This window comes from Toxoplasma gondii, chromosome VIIa (genome assembly GCF_000006565.2).
Source record: "Toxoplasma gondii ME49 chromosome VIIa, whole genome shotgun sequence".
Classification (NCBI taxonomy): domain Eukaryota; phylum Apicomplexa; class Conoidasida; order Eucoccidiorida; family Sarcocystidae; genus Toxoplasma; species Toxoplasma gondii.
In genome coordinates this window covers 1333074-1354160 of record NC_031474.1, presented here as the reverse complement: position 1 = coordinate 1354160, position 21087 = coordinate 1333074, and the positions used below count along the sequence as shown (strand labels likewise).

The 21087-nt window shown below is 53.2% G+C and overlaps 3 protein-coding genes across 3 annotated transcripts; 1 reads left to right on the top strand and 2 right to left on the bottom strand.

Annotated features, from left to right (window-relative positions):
- Positions 1 to 258: 258 nt before the first annotated feature.
- TGME49_205540 (DEAD/DEAH box helicase domain-containing protein) lies at positions 259 to 8039 on the bottom strand. The gene is made up of 9 exons (XM_002367744.2): positions 6439 to 8039; positions 4989 to 5425; positions 4146 to 4494; positions 3727 to 3930; positions 3125 to 3217; positions 2671 to 2984; positions 2168 to 2208; positions 1596 to 1664; positions 259 to 1121 (listed from the first exon to the last, which is right to left on the bottom strand). The coding sequence occupies exons 1-9, from the start codon at positions 7765 to 7767 to the stop codon at positions 748 to 750; spliced, it is 3210 nt and encodes a 1069-aa protein (XP_002367785.1). The 5' UTR covers positions 7768 to 8039; the 3' UTR covers positions 259 to 747.
- A 222-nt stretch (positions 8040 to 8261) lies between these two features.
- Positions 8262 to 15808, top strand: TGME49_205550 (AGC kinase). The gene is made up of 5 exons (XM_018779337.1): positions 8262 to 11391; positions 11655 to 11693; positions 12429 to 12537; positions 13220 to 13417; positions 13930 to 15808. Exons 1-5 carry the CDS (start codon positions 9674 to 9676, stop codon positions 13960 to 13962), a joined length of 2097 nt encoding a protein of 698 aa, XP_018637271.1. The 5' UTR covers positions 8262 to 9673; the 3' UTR covers positions 13963 to 15808.
- A 1407-nt stretch (positions 15809 to 17215) lies between these two features.
- TGME49_205558 (NAC domain-containing protein) lies at positions 17216 to 20148 on the bottom strand. Its single transcript, XM_018779338.1, has 3 exons — positions 19375 to 20148; positions 18661 to 18766; positions 17216 to 18064 (listed from the first exon to the last, which is right to left on the bottom strand). Exons 1-3 carry the CDS (start codon positions 19600 to 19602, stop codon positions 17829 to 17831), a joined length of 570 nt encoding a protein of 189 aa, XP_018637270.1. The 5' UTR covers positions 19603 to 20148; the 3' UTR covers positions 17216 to 17828.
- Between the last annotated feature and the right edge of the window lie 939 nt (positions 20149 to 21087).

Below are 21087 nucleotides of genomic sequence, written 5' to 3'. Positions count from 1 at the left end.
ATTTGTCTAGGTGACGAGAAAGATTGAGATGCGTCTGTTCTACTCGTTCATTTTTCTCATCAGACATTTTCTTCTGCGTCAGGTGAATTTTTTGCCTCCGTTTCACTTGTCAGTCGATACATATCTACAAAGATTTACATACATCTGCATATCTACATGCATGTATTTGTGCATGCATATCTTCTCCTGGATGCCTCTGTACATACATCTATATATACGTATTACATACATGCATACATATATAAATATATACATGAATACATCTATTCCGTCACATGACTACGTGTATTGATGCTAAGCGCACACATGCTTGATCCTGCTTGCGACATCACACCACTGGATCCCTTGTCCACTGGGAAAAGAGAGGAGAGGCGTCGAGCGTTTTGGGTTCCTTCGAACCCCGATACGGAGAAAGAAGATTTCGACAGACTCGTGTGTGGCCGCGAGACTGCGGACAGCAGGAACACACATCGCAGTGCATGCATGCAAACGTATGTCCAGGTGCATGCATGCAATTTTCATTGGCAGGCACTCGACCCTGCACAGACAGCCACGCACCTTGCTTCGATGCACCTCGGCTTCGCAGCCAAAGACAAGGAAGAACAGAAACGAACAAAGAGGAGAGGCGGCGAAGAAAACGGGTGGAGAAGCGAAGGCGAAACACGGAGGAAAGTGTAATTTTCTCGCTGACAGTCCGGATTCACCGGCAGACGGCATGCCGCGTCAGGTTCCCCTTTTTCGCATGCTCTACTTCCGTTTCCCCCACTTCTTCTTCTTGGTTTTCCGGCCTCGAGTGCCAATCCACTTTGGCGGTTTTTTGTGCGGGGCACCGTCTCCGCGTCGCCGATTCTTTTCTCCGCCGGGCCTCGAACTCGAGGGCCTCTTCTCGTCAGACTCGCCGCCCAAACTGTCGCCGAAGTCGCTCACGTCGCTGCAGTCGTCGGCGCGCTCCTCGTTCACCGAAGACGCGTCCGACCCTCGCCTCCCCTGGCTCGAACGCCCTCCGGTGTCTGTACACCCCGGATCCTCGTCTCCCGCGATGCCGTCGCTGTCGGCCAGCGAGTCCGCTTCCGAGTCGCCTCCAGAAACGTCCGAGAAGTCGTCCGCAAACTGCTCGCCGCCTGCACAGACAGCAACGCGCGAGAGGTGCCCAGACAATACATGCAAGCCTTCTCGGATACTCACATTTATAGAGATGTAGATAGACGTAGACAGCCATGAATAACAGTATGCGCGTATGCGTGCATACGTAGAAAGGTACACACGTCCATATGTAGAATAAGGGAGACATATATCTATCTATGTATATATATATATATATATATGCATATGTATATATGAAGATAGGTGCATGCAGATGAATATAAAAAGATGCTAGTGGATCGCTACGAGCATAAGCACGTACAGGTACACAGATCGACTCAGACATCGAGATGCGTGTGTTAGCCTTCGCAGCAGACCCCAGGTGTACGAAACTCGAGAAAAAAGATGGAGCTCTGCATGCGTCTGCCTCGAGACTCGCAAGCTCCATGCATGCAGTCGTTTGTCTAGCTGGGTTTTCTGGAGTCTCCACTGACACGCGTGGAGGCACTTACGCTTTTTCAGTTCCCTTTCGTACTCAACTTCTGAAAGTTTTCCCTTCCTCAGTTTACGAGCCATGCGTTCTGCACGGAAAATCAGCAAACGTATACATAAAAATACAACAGCCTGGACAGACAGGTGCATATACATATATACACATGTATGAATATATATATATATATATATATATATATACATACGCATATGTTTATAGAGAGAGGAAAGGAGAACGACATACTGCGTCATCTGCAGAAATGAATCTGCAATTGTCAAACTTGAATCTTCATTACAAGCGGTAGAATCAGTACCACAAAAAACGACCGACTTTCTGCAAAAGGCAACCGAGTTGTGATAAAAGGAAACGCTTTACTGAAGAAGAGAAGCCAACGCATTCTATCGGTCTGCAAGTGTCTCTCGAGAGTAATCAACGAGCGAGAAAGGCGCTCCAAAAAAAGAGAAGCGAAGCAGACAGCTGCCTTCTCGGGCGGGTCACAGACTTGCAAAAACAGAGACGCAAAACGGTGACCGAAACTTTCTTTCACAGTGAAGGAAAACTTGATTTTCCGGAGACCCAAACAGACTGTACCTTCGAAAGCGAGCTCTTCCCACTCGTCCAAAGCATTGCGCCTGAGAAGGAAACGCACAGTCTGCCACAAGCTCTTCAAGCACACCATCATGCGCGAGTGCAGCGGAACACAAACACAAAATAAACACAAATAGACCTGCACAAACATATTCAAACATATCTATCTACCTACCTATCTACCTACTTACCTATCCATCTATCGTTCTACCTATTCATATATATATATATATATATATATATATATGTATGTATACCGCAAGCTACACACCCACATAAGTTTATACTCTACACCACGCATACACACGCATATGTATGTATATATATACATGTATGTATGTATATATGTGTATATATGCATATAAATGCATATATATATATATATAAATTTGTGGATATTGCGAACAAACATATGCCAAGAATACACATCAACACGCGCGCCCACAACATCTGTATATACTGGTGCCTGTGAATGTACGCGCGTAGAAAAGTGTATCGCTTCGTACCTTTTGACTTTTCGTTTTTCGGCTTTCGTTCGGTGGGGGTTGCGTAGGTCTGCTCGCGCTTCTTTTTCACTTTGTTTTTTTCTCGCGTTCTCGCGTCTGCGTTCCCTCTCTGTGTGTCGCTTCGCGCGCTGCTCGAGGGCGTCTGAGAGTCCAGCCAGCCGCTCAGCCTCGCGGGCGGAGTCGAATCGAAAAGGAATCTTCAGCGGATCTGCGGCGCTCTGTGTGAAGTTGGAAATGCGGCGGCCTACGATCTCTTTCATGCGCGGCAAACGCAGCAACGCAAAGGCGGTCGCGAGGCGTCCGAGATCCAGATTCTGCAAAAAAGAGAAAGCCGTCGGCCAAGGTGGAGGGGCAGACGCAGCTCGCAGACAGAACAACAAAAAGGGAAGCAAACGGGGAGCGAGACAAGAGTGAGCCGAGAGCCGAAATGGAGGAGAAGAAGAAAGCGGATTACCTGAAAGGGCAGAAGGAAGGAGAGCTGGTGTTCCTTGTACGCGCGAACGAAGGAGACGAAGGCCTTGGAACTTTTCAGAACGAGTGCGCGGTCCTGGGCAGACGCACGGACAAAAACACAGGGCCGCTTCTCGAGCATGTAGCAGCGGAAAACTGAGAGAAAAGAGAAACAGGAAACGCGGCTTCGCTTCCGCAGAGGTGTATTCCACGTGGAGAAATGTCGACACAAACTTCTACGTCGCATAAAACTGCAGAAGTCAACACATTCTTAGACGCACAGGCATCTGCACTTCATCCCAAAGAATAAAAGGACTCAGCTGTACAGGCTGTCTTCTGCTGATCTATGTAGCCTCCAGAAATCACCCTAAATCCACTTACGCCTCTCTGCACAGAGCACAAATGCACATCACCTCAATGCTCACGTACACACACATAGATACATATATATATATATATATATATATTCATATATGCACATATACATGTATATAGATGTATATATATATATATATGTATGTATATGTATATATGTATGTATAAGTGCATATATGAATGTGTTTATGCGTGTTTGTATGCGACAGGAGGTAGCTACATGTCGCGTACCTGCAGCACTTCATTTTTTGCGGCCTCGTTGATTTCTTTTTTTGCGACTGTTCGCTCTGCGTTTGCGTACGCAGCGATTGACAGCCCCCGGTTCTTGAGGAAGGGAAGATACGCATCTTCGTGTGGTAGCAACAGAAGAAGCGCACAGCCAGAACGTCCTGCGCGCGCGGCTCTTCCGATGCGGTGTACGAACACCTCTGGGTTCTGCATTGCCGAGAACAGTCCAACAGCGAAGCGTCGACTGCAAAAATGTCTTCTTCTGACCTTCACGCTCCCTCTCCCCACTCGGTCCGGCACTCCGCTCTTCGCAACACTGGAGGCCACCGTCGCAGGCCACCGTTGCCGGACGCATCACCTCGAAAGACGCGAACAAGTTGAAATGTCTCACGCAAATGTTTCGTCGCTTGGCGAGCGCGTACCTGCGGGGGGTCGAGCTGCAGGGTCCAGTCGACGTCGGGGAAGTCGAGACCTCGCGCAGCTACATCAGTCGCCAGGAGCACCTTCGGCTCTTTCCCAGAGGAAGCGAACTTCTTGCATGCAGCTAACCGCGCGCGCTGCTTCATCCGACCGTGAAGCCTACTCAGCTGCACAGGCAAAGCAGAAGACGCGGCAGAAGACGCAGAAGGAGAAGAAGAAGAGGAAGAAGGGGAAGAAGAGGAAGAAGGGGGGCAGAGAAGGAGAGCACGGAGGAGGCCGTAGAAGTACTCGACGCAGTGGCAGGTGAGGAGGAAGACGATGCAGCTCGCGTTGTGAGGAATGATCTGCGTCCTGGAGAACGGAGAGAAGAACAGAGCCGTCGAAGCAAGACTCTCCACAGTGCAGGAACGCCAAAAACGCGTTGAAAAGAAGCCAGAAATCGACAAATCGGACACCGTTCCTGCGCGCAAATCTACATCGCCTCTCTGTGTCTGCTTACATTCGTGAATCTCCATGTCAACACATGCACCATGTGCACATACACTCGACTGACGAGCAGACTCACATATATCTGTATGTAGTTATATACCTGTGCATATACCCATTTATACATATATATATATATATATATGTATATGTATATGTGGATGTATAAAAAAGAGTAACATCGCTATGAGCAGCATTTCGTCTCGATGAAGGCAGAAGATGAGATGGCTCTGGCTTTGAGTCTACGAACAGCATCAGAGTCCGGGAGACGGGAGGGCCGTTTCGTCGCGAGGACAAGTCTGATGCACTGAAGTGTGGGCGCCGCAAAGGGCGCGGGAGCCGGAGCACCTCTGGCGTACTTTATGAAGTCGACGAGAAAAGGAAGTTTTTCGTCGTAGTCGCAGATCGCGTAGAAGTTGGAGAGCGTCGTTGGGACGTCGTGTTGAATGCATGCAGATTTCTCTTGCTCCGCTTTAGAGATGCGTGAGGCCAGCGGCGTAGCCACACGGACGCACACAGGATCTTTCACGATGCCCCAGAGGTCCTTCGTCTTGCTCTGCTCCGCCATCGCCCCTGTAAGTGTCGCTGAAAAAACAGCAACTCGAAAACTCAAACGCGCGTCTTCACGCGCCTCGGCCTGCGCGGCCGCGGAGAGACGTTTCTCGGTCTGGGCGCTGGCCTTCTTCTCGCGAAAGTAGCGCAGCAAGTTCCGCAGCTCGTCTGTGTGTTGCTCGTCCATAAGCCGATCTGCTTCGTCGACGACGACCACGTCCAGTTCGTCAAAGGACCAGCGCAACTGCGAGGGAAAATTGGAGAAGTCCCTGAAGACGAGGTGAAGGGTGTGCGCGATCGAGAGAGGAGAGACGAAGGGTGTAGGACGAGCAGGAAAACATAAAAAAACCGGTAAACAGAGAGACCTGAACGAACAGTGAGCACCTAGTGTGTGGCTGAACGAAGGCACCGCGCTCCACAATGCCCCAGAGAGACCGGTGGGAGAGAGGAAGCGTTTTCGCTTCAAAAGGAAAGAAGAGGAAAGACAGGCGTGTACGGCGGCGCACAGCGAGGCTGCGAGAGCAACGTCCTTCTCGAACGTTTGAAAACAACAGTCATACGCATGCACGGAAGTACACAGTTGTATTTGAAGAGAGGGGAACAGAAAGGGAGACAGGGATGTGTAGAGACACGGAAACAAAGAGGGAGAGAGGCCTTCGAAAAAGGTTCGCCCAAACTCTTCCTGCGCTTCCTCGTCTTTCCAGAGATACAGCAAAAAGAGAGAGACAAATAGGCGCGAAGAACGAAAGAGTGCGACAGAGACAGAGGGCGTTCGACACACAGCTAGAGACAGGTAGAAAGCAAAGAGGTCCACACAAAGACAGAGACAGAGAGAGAACGAGAGAAAAATCGGGATGGAAATACATAAAAAACTCGGAAACACTCGTAGAAAAGATACAGGCAGGCAGATAGAACGAGAGAGGCAGATGGACGCAGAAACAGACAGATTCGCAGAGGAAGAACAAGACAGAGAAGTGGATAGATATCGCCTTTCTTGTCAAGCATTCCATGAAAACAGCCTGTCAGACACCCGCGCTGCACCCGTTTGCATTTGACGAGCAACAAGAGACGAAGGCGGCACTTCGGCGCACTCGCTCCTTCTCTGTCCCTGCCCTTATGTTCTTCCTCTTCTTCTTCTCCCACCCCCTTCCTTCTCCCTTATTCCTGCTCCCTTCTTCACTTTCTCTTTTCTCTTTTTCTCCTCTTTTTCTCCTGTTCTGTCTCGTCGGAAGCTTCTTCTTTTCCACTTTTTCTTACCGGTTCGCGAGTCGCTCGCTCCGTTTCAACCAGTCGCGAGAGACGCCCCGGAGTTGCCACCAGAACAAACAGCGCCCGACGGCTGGCGCGTCTCTCGAGAGCTCTCAAGTCTGCCTCCAGAGGGCGCGTACCACCCGTTAAGAGTATGCTTTGAAGAAAGAAGGCATGAGAAGAAGGCGAGAAACTCCCAGGCGAAACGCCAGCTTCCCCGTCTGCTTCTGCTGCAATCACCTCCTCTTCTTCTCCCTGCGGAGTTTGTGCTCGTCTGCGCTTCCGAGACTCCTTGGATGAATGTGCAGCAGCTGCGTCGAAGCGGAGCAGGACCGTCTCTTCGACGAATCGGACATGGCTCTGGACGATGCTGAAGATCTGCCGAGCGAGCTCGCGGGTGGGCGCCAGCAGCACTGCCCCGATGCGACAAGAGTTCTCTCCCTCGCCGTCTGCAGAAGAAGGGGAGGAGGAAGTGGAGGCAGGCTTGCGTTCGAGGACTTGGTTGAGAAAAACGACGTACTCTGGAGAGTGAGGCGCGCGCGCGGTGTCGTCTGCAGCTTCGACTTCGCCTCGCGCCGCCGTCCTTTTCTTCTGGGAGGCGCCTTCCACCGCAAGAGACTCTTGGCTCTCCCCAGAGGGCGAGGACGAGAGAGGCGCGTCGAGGAGAGAGCGGCGGCGGCGCTCTCGGTCCCAGATGAGCTCCGAAAGGTCTCCAAGAGAGGAGGGAGGAGGAGACGCAGAAGAGCGCGCGAGTTCGTACAGACGAAGGCGGCTGAGCAGGCGTTCAACGACCGGCAACACGAAGGCGAGCGTCTTCCCCGACCCTGTAGGCGCCTCGACTGCGAGGTCCCTGCGCTGGAGAAGCTTCGGAGACGCGCCGGGTGCCGAGCTCCCAGGTGTATGTACACCTGCGAGGAGCAGAGGGATGCATGCTTCTTGCACAGGCGTCGCGAAGGAGAAGCGCATCGACGCGAGGAAGGCCTGCGACAGCGGCGAGAGACACGCCATGGACGAAAACCGAGAGCTCACGCGCTGCTGCACCTGCTGCGCGGAAGCAGAAGACGCGAGTTTGCCTTCCGGCAGAGCGCCGCCCTCGAGTTGAGGTGTATGTACACCTCGCTCGCCATGGCTAGCTGCGGCACCCTCTGCGCGTTTGTCGCCGCCTTTTCCGCCGGCGTTCTCTCCGCCGATACGCCTTGAGGCCTCTCCAGAGTTTGCGAGGTCACATGCGGAAGCGAAAGGTGCCTTTTCCCTTCGTTTGCCTCCCGTTTTCTCACCTTTCGCCTGCTCCAGAGCGCCCGGCTCCGTCGCCGCGGCCTGGCCGGCACCGGTGGCCATGGTTGTCTTCTGGTGGCTGAAATGCGGAATGCTCGGTCAGAGAGCCGTGTCGCGGAGAAGACACTCCGACGGCCGTCGAATCTCTTCGTTGGCGCTCTCGAACAGATCCCCAGAAGCGTGAAAGATTCTGGCGACTCGTCCCCGACGAAACGGCGCACTTGCGCAAAGCGCTGCGCGCTGTCAGTCTCGGGCAGAAAAACGGGCGCAGGCGACGCGGAGACGCGGGAGCAGATTCGCGCCTTCTCCGTCTTTTCGGAGACTCTGTTTGAGAGTGTTTTCTGTGCGGAGACTCAAACGCGGCTCCGCCCTTTGTGCAGGGTAGACTCTCCGTTCATCGGCGACTTGCCGCGCATGCAGTCTCGAGAAGAACTCCCCTCAACCGCCAGGCGGTCGCCTCCTTCCAGGCCTGCGCGCTTCTCTCGACCTGCGCGCTCGGAGCTGTGGCGGCGGAGTCGCGAAAGGGGAAAGGAAAGACGCAACAGAGGAAGGAAAAGGAGAAAACGGAGTCGCAGACTCGCAGAAGTGCAGAGCCGAGAACGCGTCCACTCCAGTTTCCGACGAAGGGGGGTCGAGAGACACCCGAGCAGCTGCAAGTCTTGCCTCGACGAGCTCGCTGCTTCTCGGCTTTTTCTCTCTCGCTCACTCGAAGGCGGCCCCCAGGTCGAGTTTTCGCGCCTCAGCTGCTGTCGAGACACCGCGATCGACTCTGCTTCTTTGCCTATCTTCCTGCCTTCTCTTCCTGCCTTTTCTTCCTGCCTTTTCTTCCGGTTTCCCTCCATGCTTGTTTTCACCTGGTGCCGAACTCGCAAGACGCCGACTCCAGGGCCGCTGCTCGCCGGCGGGAGGAAAGGCGCATGTCTACAGACTCCGGTGTTCCTTTCTTCACTCAACGCTCTCTCGCGCGTATTTCGAGAGTTTCTGTTTCGATTTTCAGAAATCTATTATTTCACAGATGCGTCGAAAAAGGGATGCACACCCCAAGAACGCCGCGCTGTTTCTGCTTCTGTATCGTCCTTCTCGTGCTCGTCGGTCTGTCCATTTCCGTTGCCCTGAGAGTGACGGTCCCCCCGCTCGTGGTGTCCTCTCTCTCTCTCTTTCCTTTTGCTCTTCGTTTTTTTCCTCCGTCTTTTCTTTCTTTTTGCTCTTCTTCTCTCTCGTCTCCCGTTTTCAGCGTGGATCTCTGCCTTTCCGGCGACGCAGGACGCAGACACTGTACTTCTCTCGCGCTCTCCTGCATGCAAGAGCGCGCGCGGCAGTTGGCGCTTCTCCTTCCTCTCTTTTTTGGAACCACAGTTTCTCTTCTCTTCTTTCTCGGCCTTTTCACTTCCAAAACTCTCACCCTCTCTCCTGTCTCCGAAAAAGCGCCCTCGTCTCCGCGGCCACAGCACCCTCCACTGCGCCCGCCAATCACAAATTTTCCTCTCTGCTGTGTTCTTTGCGTCGACTTTGTGTAGATGGAAACGCGTCTTTCTCTCTCCTCTGAGTGGCGAGAGACTTTTCTGAGGCTGGAGCAAAGGCGGTTTCTGGAAGGCCGCCCCGCATTCCCTCGTGACGCGCTTCGTTCACAGTCTTCGTCAACTTTGCTTGTTTTCGTCCGGCGTTCCTCTCTCTCCTGACCGCCGCCGAGCTCTCTTGCTATCCCCCTGTCTTCTCTTTCTCCGTTCTGTGCCTCTCTCGAATTCTCTTCCCCAAGTTTCGCTGTCACTTTCTCACGTCTGCTGTCTTCTCTTTCTCTTCTCTCAGCTCTCCGTACAGAGACTTCCAGCCTGCGCGGGTCCCAGGAACTCCTTCGAGCCGCCCGTTCTCTTCTTCTCTCCTCTTCTTCTTCTCTTCTTTTTCTCTTCTCTTCCTCTCTTCTTATCTTCTTCTGTTCTTTTCTTCTCTTCTTCGTCTGCGTGCAATCCAGATGCAGCGCCGCAAGACGTTTTTCCGCTTCCCCTCTCTTTCTCTGAAGAGTTCGTCGACGGAGGCGGCCGAGGCGCCGGCTGCAGAGTTCGAGCCTCATCACGCTCCGAAGCCTCCCGAGAAGGCGCCTCCCTCAGGCGCTCCTCCCTCAGCGTCCGGCCCCTCGGATAAGTCTGGCTTTCTCCCCGTTCTCAGTCCGCCCGCGCGTCTCGACTCGGCTGGTCGAAGCACCGAACCTGCCGACGCGTCTTCCGAGCTTCCCTCAGGTCTCCAGGACGGTCTACATCAAGCCGACGAATGCGCAGACTGCCGCGAGTCTCTGCGCTCCGAGAAGCCATCAGATCCTTTTCTCCCTTCGCCGTCTCCCCACCGCTGTCCTCCTCCTCCTCCATCGTGTCTCACTCCCCCGTCTCCCCTCACTTGCCTCACTCCTCCGTCTCCCCTCACTTGTCTCACTCCTCCGTCTCCTCCCTCTCCCTCTTCTTCTCGAGGGCCATCGGCGTTCGCGGCCGCGGACGAGGCGTCTCGCGGACGCGAAGCGAGGGAAGCCGCGCAAAAACAAGCCTCGCCTCTCGCGGACGCGCCTCGAGCTTTGGAGCCTATTGAGGAGGGGAAAGTCGCGGAGGCGCGGGCGTCGCCTCTCGCGGAGGCTCCGCAGGCCGAGCGCGACGCGGCGTTCGGCGCCCCCAAGGTTCTGGGCGGCTACGAAGTGCTCGGCGAAATCGCGCGGAAGAAGAAGTCTTCGCTCTGGCTGTGCAGACGCCGGGCGGAGGCGCCGTGCCTCCTGGGCCGCGCCGAGGACGCCCACGGAGACTCCGAGCTGTCCGAGCTGTTTGCGGTCAAAGAGGTTCAAAAGGCCTCTGTGGTCACGCAGAAGCAGGCCGAGCACCTGTGGAACGAGCGCCGCGTGTTGGAGGAAGCCGCGTTCTTCCCTGAGGTCCAGTGCAGCGTCCACCGCCTCGTGGAGACCTTCAAGTCCGACAGCGCGCTCTTCTTCGTCTTCGAGGCTGTGCTCGGCGGCCCGCTTCACCGCCACATTCGCTTCGAAGGCGGCTTCCCCGTCGACCGCGTTCGCTGGTACGCCGCAGAACTCGTCCTGATTCTCGAGGCTCTCCACAGACGCGGCATTCTCTACAGAGACTTGCAGGCGTCCAACATCCTGTTGGCAGACGACGGACGCCTGAAACTCGTCGACTTTGGCCTCGCGAAAAACCTCGAACGGCCAGAGCCCTCTGCCATCCCGCCCTGTGCAGCCTCCACTCTTGCTGCGCCGGCCTCGTCCAGTCAGTCGTCTGCGTCGACGTCTGCCCTCTCGTCCTCCGAGTTGAAGCGGACGTTTTCCTACTGCGGGACGTTGCATGCCATGGCGCCTGAGGTAATCGCCGAGGGTCGCCGCGCGGCTGCATGCGCGCCGCCTGCGCAAGGATCGTCGAAAAAATGGCGCGGCTGCGGCCTGTTCGAGGCGGGGGCGAGTCGCTCACACAGCCGGGAGCAGGAGAAGTCGCTCTCGAAGTCGGCCTCCTCCTTCGCACCCGTTGGGGGGAAGCATCGCCTTTTTCCTCGGCTGGCAGAGCCGCGCTCGCGGTCGAGAAGCTCCGAGCCGAACCGCCGGACCGCGGAACATGGCCCGCAGGCCGACGAGCAGGGAAGTCCCCGCGGCTACTCCTTCCCCGCGGACTGGTGGGCTCTGGGCGTCGTCATCTTCGAAATGCTGTACAAGTGAGGAAGATGCCGACAGGGCGGAAGAGGGCAGTGGGGAAGAAAACAAAGGCAAGTCGCAAAAATGGAAACAAGCCAGAAACCGAGGAAAGAAGAAAAGGGAGAGAAGCGACAAGAGAGAGACACAAAGGAGACAAAGACAAACAGAGAGAGTGGTAGGCTTTTGCGTTTCTGTCTCGCCGGGTGCCTCTCACTTCACCGCCCTCAGCCTGGTGCATGTGCGGCATGCGTCAGTGGCTCTGCTGTCTTGCGGTTCTTCGCAGCGCGGTCCCCTTCGGCTACCACGACTACGAAAACGAACGGTGAGTCCGGAGAAGAAGAGACAACGATGGAAGTCGAGGGAATGGAAGTCAGAGGACAGAAAGACAGACAGATGAGAGAAAGAGAGGGAGAGACGGAGAGAAAGGAGGAAATGGAGAGGAAGAAAGAGAAAGCATTCGCCTTTAGAAAGGAGGAAGCGGTATTTCTGCCAGCGATGTGTACCTCGTTGTCGGTGTTTCTTGGAAAACGAGAGAGAGAGGAGCCGGGCGACAACAGTTGCATGTGACAGTGCTCACACACATCTGGAAGCGGACGCAATGGTTGCAGCTGGCTGTGTACCTACTTATATAAGGAGAGAAGAGTTTCTGTGCGTCTCTCGAAGGAACCTCGTAGGTAGGCGGAGAGATCTGTCGAGATAGATAGACACTAGTAGAAAGGCATAAAAGTAGAGAACAGAGAGTGACGCTACGTAGGCGTACGCATCAGGGTGGATGCATGTGTATCTTCTCAAAATGTGACGAAAACGCGTTTAGAGAGCGTCAAGAGACCTTTGGCAAATTCCACTCGTTTTGTCTGTGCCCGGGCGCCGCGTGGCGGTGCGCTCGCGGAGAAGGAAAATAGATTGCATCTTTGTGTTTTTACAGTGGTTTGCGGAGAAAAACACCGCAGAGGCAGTCTCTTTTTACTCTGTTTTTATCTGAAATTGTTCAACGCACCGGTGGCGCGGAACCTGTAGCGAGAGAAACACCAGGATGAACGTTTCTGCTTTTTTTCAGATCGCGACCCATTTGCGAACTCGTGAAAAGCAGCCCCTCGACTGTCATCTTCCCTCGCGATCGACGCGTTCCGGATGAGGCGAAGGACTTGATTCTTCGTCTTCTTCAGGTGGGAAACAGTGGCGATTTCCGACGAACTGCATGCACTGCATTTCGATCCATAACAACACAAGCAAACACACACCCATGTACAGATATATCTATACGTATATATATATATATATATTTATATCTATATACATATATATATATATATTTATATCTATATACATATATATATATATATATATTTATATCTATATACATATATATATATATATTCATGTATATGTGTGTGTGTCTCTAGGTTTCGTGTTTTGGAGGAAGCAGGATAGGAGATTGGATCAGGCATGTGTGTGCGTTTTAAATGTGGGCGTTTGCGGAAGTCAAAAGTTCATGTCTTTGAAGATTGATTTTTTTCGTTTTTTTCCGATCCTTTTGCTAGAGTCATGTCCAGCACCCGAAGTGCGAATCAACGCCTTTGCTCTCCAGTTTTTCTCATTTATCGACTTGCACTTTTCTTCTCACTTTGTCCTTCTACGTTTTTCTCTTTCGATTTCCTTCTTTCGCACTTCTGCCTTTGATTTCTGTTCGTTTTCGCCATTTTTCATTTTTTTCTCCACCCTTTGGCGTGTTCGCCTCTCTTCTCGTCGTTCCCTGTCGTCCCCTTCTCGAGTGGTTTGACGTCTCCTCGTTTTCCACTTCTCTTTTCCTCCTGTGTTTATCTTTTCGCCTCAATGCCTTGCTTTTAGGCGGACCCAGAGAAGCGTCTTGGACGTCACGGCGCAGAGGAGGTGAAGAGTCACTCGTTTTTCCGGACGGTCGACTGGGAAACTCTCGACAGCATTCGCCGGGCGCCGAGCGTCCCCCCAACCCTGCGGCACTTCATTCCGGAAGTCGAGCACGGCCTCGGCTTGATGCCTTTCATCGAAGGAAAAAAGGAGAAACAAGTGAGAGTTTGGACGCACTCGGTCGATCCAGGTTGTGAGAAGAACCGTCTCTCTGGAAGTGACATTGTCTGAAGAGGAGAGTCTTTGTACGCTGAGAGCCGAGCTTTCGCAGAAAGCGGAAGAAGCAGTGGCGAGGACGTGGAGAACAACTGGGGCGCAGACCTTGCTTTGGAATTTCAAAGAGTTGGATGGTGCCTTCTCGCTTGCGGGTGTAGGGTGTTTTGTAGCGTCTGGGGAGTCTCGATTGCGTTGTTTTTCTGGAGAGAGTGTCTTCTGCTGCATCTGCAACTCTGTTTTTTGGTTCTGGAAGACTCGCGCTCGATGCATCTGTGAACAGCGAGAAGACAAAGGACAAGAAAGAAGAGAAGAACTCCCCATCGATATGTTTCTTTTTTCCGCGTGTGTCAGGGATTGTTGGCTTAAGCGTCCACGTGTGGGGATTCGGGGACTGAAGGTTCTCGGCTTGCCGCCAACTTTTCGTGAAGTTTTTTCGAATTTCTGCTTGTTTTCAGAAAGCAGAAGGCGATCCGTTTGCGGATTTCTGAGGGGAAATTCAGTTCCACGCGTCTTCGGGAGAAGGCGAATTCGCATGTGCGGGGACAGCGCAACGAGGAGACCTCTCTCTGTTGCTGTAGCGCGCCTCTCGCTGACGTCTCTTTTTCAGGGGATCCACGCTCTCTGTCTCGTCTCCTTCTTTGTATCCTCGCTCTGCTGGCTGCTCCTGTTCTTCCTACCGTTTCGCTTCTGCCTCTCTCTTGAGCTGGTCACCTTTCGCTTACGCCGCACTGCCCGCCGTTCTCCATCTTCCCCTCAGTTCCTCTCTCCCCGTCCTCGAGTACAGACTCCGCGCATACCTCGAGGCGCACCGCAGCTCGCGGCCGAGGTGCATGCCCAGTGGAGCAGAGCAGTCCCGGTTGGGGATCTTCTCTGTGGATCGCTCAAAGCGTCGAGTGAGGCCTCTTCTTGACGGCGACGCGCGCAGTGTCCGAGCGATCACGAGGTTTCAGAACGTCTCTGGAAATCTTCGTCGTCTGATTCGAAGACCTATCCGTTGCTTTCCGCCTTGCGCGCCGTTCGAACTCTCGCGCCCACCAAAGCAAGGGGAACGCGGAGATACTCCCAAGAAAAAACGGGAGGAGAGCGAGTCGCCCATATACAGAGAGGAAGAGAGCGACAGTCGGCGACACATGCACATGCTACGTTTTTTATACACATACATCTACGCTTCATATTTACATATGTTTATATATATATATATATAAATATATATATATATATAGATAGATAGATATATGTATGTTCTTGTGTTTATGTGGAGTCTCTCTTGCATGTGTTTGTGGAGGGGAACGGCGTTTGCTTTTTTTAGAGTGACTAGGTATCGTGTCATCTCAGTGTGAGTCTGTGCGCTAGCAGGCGGCAAGCGTTAAAAGGTAGATCTGTCTCTTTTCTAGGAACGCTTCTAAGTTTCTCTCGGAGCTCCGCGTTCATCGCGGTCTCTGAAACCGCACAGGTGCACCGTCAGCCTCGTCTCTCTCGCGTAAGGGGAGTATACGACTCTGTGCGTTTGTAGGCATCAGTTCGTCTTTTCATGGACATCCAAGCTGTCGTTGCGCATCTGTGTTCCACGTCAATGCAGATGAGTCCATGTTGGTACGCATACGTGGATTCAAATACGTTCAGGCATGCGGAAGGAGATGTTTCCTACTGTCTCCGGGGATGCGCATACCTTTATTGCTCGGCATGCGCACAAACGCATGCAAAAGTTTTCTTTTCTCCGTGTGTCGTTCAAAGGATGCAAGGCAACGCGTCCAAGTCGTGTCGCTTTCTCGTTTTTTCCTCGTCAACGGTGCCTGTGAATCGCCGGGGAAATTCTCGTCCTCGACTTCCGTGGGCGGAGTGACCTAGGAGACTCCCTCTGCACCTCTGCTGCTCAAGCGGTCTGCTTCCTGTCGACGTCAAGAGACCTGGAGGTTCTTCTCCGTCGGCCGAAGTCGTCTTCTTCTCCTCGCGTCTCCCGTTCTCGTCCTCTCTTCCGGCCGTCGCGAGAACGATCTTCTTCGTGTCTCTCCATGTCCAGACCGTGGTCTCAAAATTCATCTTTGCCCTCCCGCAAGAGGACGCTGACAGTCCTTTTCTCCATCTCGTCCAGTCCGGGGAGCCTGTCAAGATTAGTGTTGCGATCTCTACGTGCATGTCTTTATACATATATATATATATATATATATATATATATATATGTGTATGTGTATATGTGAGTGCTTCATTGGCGTGTCAGTGGGCGGGGGGCGTCTCTCCGACTATAAGCCGATTCCACCGACCCAGCCAGTCTGCTTTTGAGTCTTTTCCGAGAAGCAGCGGCTGTCCGTTTTTCTTTGAACCCCGCGAGCGTGTTTTCTATTTATTTGCGCTGAAACTGCAGTTCTCTGCTCAGCGTACCACTGTCAAGATTGTGGAGAAATTGTCTTTGCAGATTGACGTTTGACGTTTAACGCACTAGTCGTTTTCTCCAGGTTCTTCTTCCTTCGTCGGGTCGCTTTCGGAGCTTGCGCGGCGACAGGAGAACAGAAAGTGGAAGAGGCGAATGCGAGATAAAAGAATACGAAAGATCCAATTTCAGCTTCGCAATCGACGAGACAGACACGAGTTGAGAAAAAGACGAGAACCGTTGAAAGTATCGGTCCATACGAAGCAAGAGTCCTCTCCTCAGAATTAGCTTGACACAACTTATAGACAAGAGAAATCAGAAAATAGCAGCACAAGAGGACACAGCGTCGCCAGAGAGACCGAGAGAAGACCTTTCGACGATTGAGCGCGAAGTTAGAAACAGCAACAGTGCCATACGTGAGTCACTGTTGGCCTGAGAGCGCAAAAAGCCGTTGCTGAAGTAAGGAACGCCCTTCTTGTTTCTTTTCTCTACAGTCTTCCTCATGTAGGCCATGTGCCAAGACTTTCTCTTTGATTTGGCAGACGCGTTCTGTGCAGTCCATCTCACCCTTCCACGCTACCGCCTTCTGTCTCATCACGTACGCTTCCCCCTGTCGAGTGTCTTGAATCTGTGCGTGAGATCTCATTTGACGGTGCATTTTCTGCGGTTAAACCTCCTCTGCGATTCTGCTCAAAGTGTGGACGGTGGCCCGAAGTCTTCCGGCTCTTCTGGAACTCCTCGGCATCCCGTCTCTCGATTCAGAAACAAGCGACTTTTGAACGTAGCTGTGCCAGGAAAACGCAGCGTGCACCGAGTGGCGGTCGGGGTGTAGCGCGGGATACGCGCGAGAATGGAATTTGCCCTTCTCCCCTCTTCTCTGTTCCTCCCGGTAAAACGACTTCTCAGCGACGTCTCTGTCCAGTTCTGCGAAGCCTTTTCTTTCTGAAGTCCGAATGCAAAAGGAGAAAAAGGAGTCTCGCGCGGAGAGCTTCCCGCGAATCACCTTCTGCTCCCTACAGCCTCACAGCAGCAAAGGCAAAAACGAAGCTGGACTTCTGCCACAAAAAAATGAGCTCCTACGTTTAAACGGAAATGCGTAGATACGACCAGCTCTCTCTACTAAAGTAGTTCTCCCTATCCATCTATGCAGACATATACATATATATATATAAACATATATATATGTATATATATATATATATATATCTGCATACTTGTGCATGTGCGTGTGTGTATCGATGGACATCTACTATGCGTACATGTAGGTGAAGGGAAACATTTTCCACAGAGTTTTCGCTGGACATGTGGAGAGGCAGATCCGTCGAGACTGAGACATGCATGTTTCCTGGTGTGACTGCTGCCCTCTCCACATTTCGACTCTGCAGTTTCCTTTGTGTGCAAATCGCCGCAACGACTCGTTTTCAACTGCATGCACCTGTGTGCGTTCGATACGCTCTAGACAGTTCCGCGGCGCCCCAGAGGCCTTCGCTGCTTTTTTTCTCTCGACAGCCTGTGCTTCTCTTCTCTGTGCCGCTGCCGCGCGTCGGCCGCGACCGAAAGACGACCGGGGAAATCTCTGCGCTCTGTGTGCTACACAGGAACGTCCTGGTTTTTCAGCAACTCTCCCCTTCGCTTTGACCGATTTACTCTGTCTCTGCTCTCTCTGAACCGGACTGGAGCGTCGCGCGCCTCGGCAACCGTGGCAAAAAACTTCTGCAGTTCCTCAAAGTCTGCAAAACAAAACGACGCAGGCGTTGTCTCTCCACTGCACACAGCGCCTCAGGTCCCCCCCTGTGTCGCGTCTCCACCCCACAGCCTGACCATCGAACGCGTCCAAAACTTTGCTGTCGCGAATTCCCCATCTCGCCTCCTCCCCTGCGCCTCCCGTCCCGCGCGCCGACGGCCTTCGCCGCAGGCCTCCTCAACTGTCTCCTCGCCGAATACTCCGCGACGCTCCACTCCACTCGCGTCGCTGGACCTCTTTTCTCAGTTGCCGCTGAGGTCCATGATCGCCTCGACGATGTCGTTGTTGTTCGCCTTGAGAGCAGCCACCGCGCGCGCGCGCGAGCATTCGACCTGACTCATGACGAGGTCGACGTCTTTCGGATCTACGCCAGTCTCGTCGACCTCTCCCTCAGCCTCCTTCGAGTCTGCGGCGGTCGCTGCACCGTTCGCAGGGAACTGCGCGTTCGCCGCCTGTGTGAAGCGCTGCGCGGCAGCAGCTGGAGAAACAACAGGACAGGAAAAAGGCAGATTAAGCGAGGGGGAAAGGAAAGCGAAGAAAGGAAGAAAGGGCAAGACTCGAGAGTCTAGGACGAAAACGCAGGGAAGGAAAGCAGAGCGGTGCGCGGGCAGAGCACAGACAGGTCTCAACAAGACAGAGAAGAAAGGAAGTGGAGGAAACGGAGATGGAGAGAAAAAAGAAAATCAGTCATGATGTTCAGGTGTCAGAGGCACTACATCAGAGACAGAGAGAGAGAAGAAGGAGACAAAAGGAGACAGAGAGATGCACCCCCGGAATCAAAGCTGCGACAGAATCGAAGAAAAACCATTGTTTACACATAAGATGAGAGATGTACAATAAAAAACTCACGGGTGTGAGACTTGTGTGCATTCGATGCATGTACATACATCTTCATACGCGGACATAGCTACTTCTCTGTTTCTGCATGTCTATATGTCTACGCGTACAGCTGTACCGGGATCCTGCCTGCTCTCTGCTCTCCATGCATGAGTCTATACGTTGGGAGCAGAAAGAAGGGTCAAGCAAGACACAGAGAAGAGAACGATGGGGGTGTAGATTTAGAGAAGGACGTACAGTGTGCCTGGCTGTTCAAGTCTTCAATCTTTGCCTCTCCGAAAATGACGTATGTGTCAGATGCCAAGCTCTTGTACACATCGGGCTTGGGGACGACGAAGAGGATCTGCGCGCGAAGAAAACGCAGGCACAACCGCATTTGAAGCTTGGGAACTTTCAACAAAGAAGCGAAGAAAACGAACGACGCAGGCAAGTGGCGCCTCGGCTGAGGACTCTCTCCGGCAAGGAGGGGAATCCGAATCGTTTTCCGAAAAAGCACCCGAAAACGACCGTAGAAACAAGCAGAAACTGACACATACGAAAGAAATGACGAGCAGAGACTTTGCTGCATGGGTGTGAACTGTCTGTTTTACAGAACAAGGAGCAGAGTGCGACATGAACCTGCAGAGGAGTCGAGAATGGAGCAAAAAGTTGAGGGTGTCGGGCCAGGATACACTTTTGGAGCGTCTGTGAAATTTCCAGGGTGCAGCGAGGCAAGCTGTGTAGCCGAAAAAGAAGAGGGATGGGACCGCGCGGAACAACGAAGGCGTCGGAACGACGGAACTGGAAGCGGGAGCTCGCAGACAGCACCGGCGTTCTCACGTCAGAGACCTGCGTGGATTGGGCTGGCCTTTGTTGGCTTTGTCTCTCTGTGTCTTTGACCTGGTTTTTTGTGCGCCTTTGCCTGTCCAGCGCCTACAATCGCGTTTCGTTCTTTTTTCCGGTGTCTCTTACGTGTTTGCTTTTGCGGATCATCACCCGGACGATTCCAGGCATATGTTTCATGCCATGCCGCAGAACAGCCTTTCTCGCTTTCTTCTCGTTGCGGCTCTGCTTGCTTCTTCCCTCGGGGGTGCCCGCGTCTTCCTCCTGATTCACCTCCTCGAGTTTCGGACATTCCTCGTCGCTCTCGCTGTCGACCGAGGAGGCAGAAAGATGTTTTCGTTCTTCGACTGCCGTCATTCTGGAGAAGAGAGTGCGAAGGACGCGGCGAAAACGAGCTTGTGAGCAAGTGGGGAGTTCCTGGCCGGAGAATCGGCAAAACGGGAGGCGTAAATGTTGAAGAGAAGTCCCGAAGAAGAAAGGAAGTTCTGGGGAAAAGAGAAAGTCGCGAGCTGCCTGCTTTTCGCGAGGGAAGAAAGCGGTCGGCGCTTGTGGGGTACGCGCGGCGACCTCGATGTTGGAGGGTGGGGGCGGAGAGCAGTGTGCCACAAACCAAGACAGACTAGTAGTGCGCGAAAGCTGCGGGAAGTTTGTTGACAAAAATTTAGACGCTGAAAAAGGCGATCATCCGCGAAAGATACTCAACACACTCACACGCGCTCCTCCCCAGAGCTTGCTCGCCTCCGCCTTCGCGCTGCCCCTGCCAGCTGCTCTCTCTCGCGAAAGGCCGGAAGCGACGACAGAGAGGACATTTCTTCCTCAGCGTTTCCTCTTCTGCCCGCGGCACCTAGCGCGAGCACGTGGAAAAAAGAAGGAGAGGGCAGGAGAACGGGAGAAAAAATGGAGAGAAAAGGGGGATCGATCCGGAGATTCAGGAAGAAAAGTCGCCGCGTGTCTCCCGCCACCGTTTCACCCTTTTGCTTCCCTATATAGCCTTGCCGACCATTGAGTCTCCCCAAAATGGCTCGCTGTACAGAGAACTTTTACGTGATGGCGTTCGCACTTGAGAAAAGCCTTCCCAACACCCTGGATGGCTCGTACAGAGAAGCCGCCGTGCCCTCCGTGGAAAGCCTCACGAAGAACGAAGTCGTTTTTGAGGCACCACAGGGCGCGTTTCCTCATGAAGCAGAAGACGCCGTATTTCCGGCTGTCCTGCGAGACGCCGTTCGACAGAACTTCGTTGCTTGTTGCATGGACCGCGGGCGAGGCTGAAAAGAAAGGGTGGTGAAAGGTGGAAACTTCAGCAGAGAGAAGCGCGTGGTGCGGTTAGTGGAGAACTCCCCTTCAGTGACACAAAACGAAAAGTGAACACACCGGAGATATCTTCGTTGTGTCTCCCTTACAGACAGCGACAGCCGCGCTTTGGGGAACGCAGAGGTCCACTTTGTGCCGGTTAGAAAGCAGCTTGTGTGTTGGAAGAAGAGTCCTTCACGGTTGAGCTTCCACTTCTGTCGACCCTTGGCCGTCAACCACGCGTGAGAGATGATAAAAGCCTTCCTAGTTCCAAGGAAAGCAGCGAGCGCGGGAGTTCAGAAACTTAACTTTCAACACGGAGGTCGAGACACCTTGACCGGTTCGTTTCCTGGCGACTGAGCAACGAGGGGGAGCAAGCGCAGTAACTTTCTTTGGGCCAACGCTCGTCTCACGTCGGGGGGAAGGAAGGTAGCCGGGAGGACCGACATGCAGACACCACCGTTTTGGATACTGAGCTGCCGTTGAATAGCTGTAACTCCATTTACACATTCTCCGAGAGTCCCGCGAGAACCAACACACATGGAGACACGA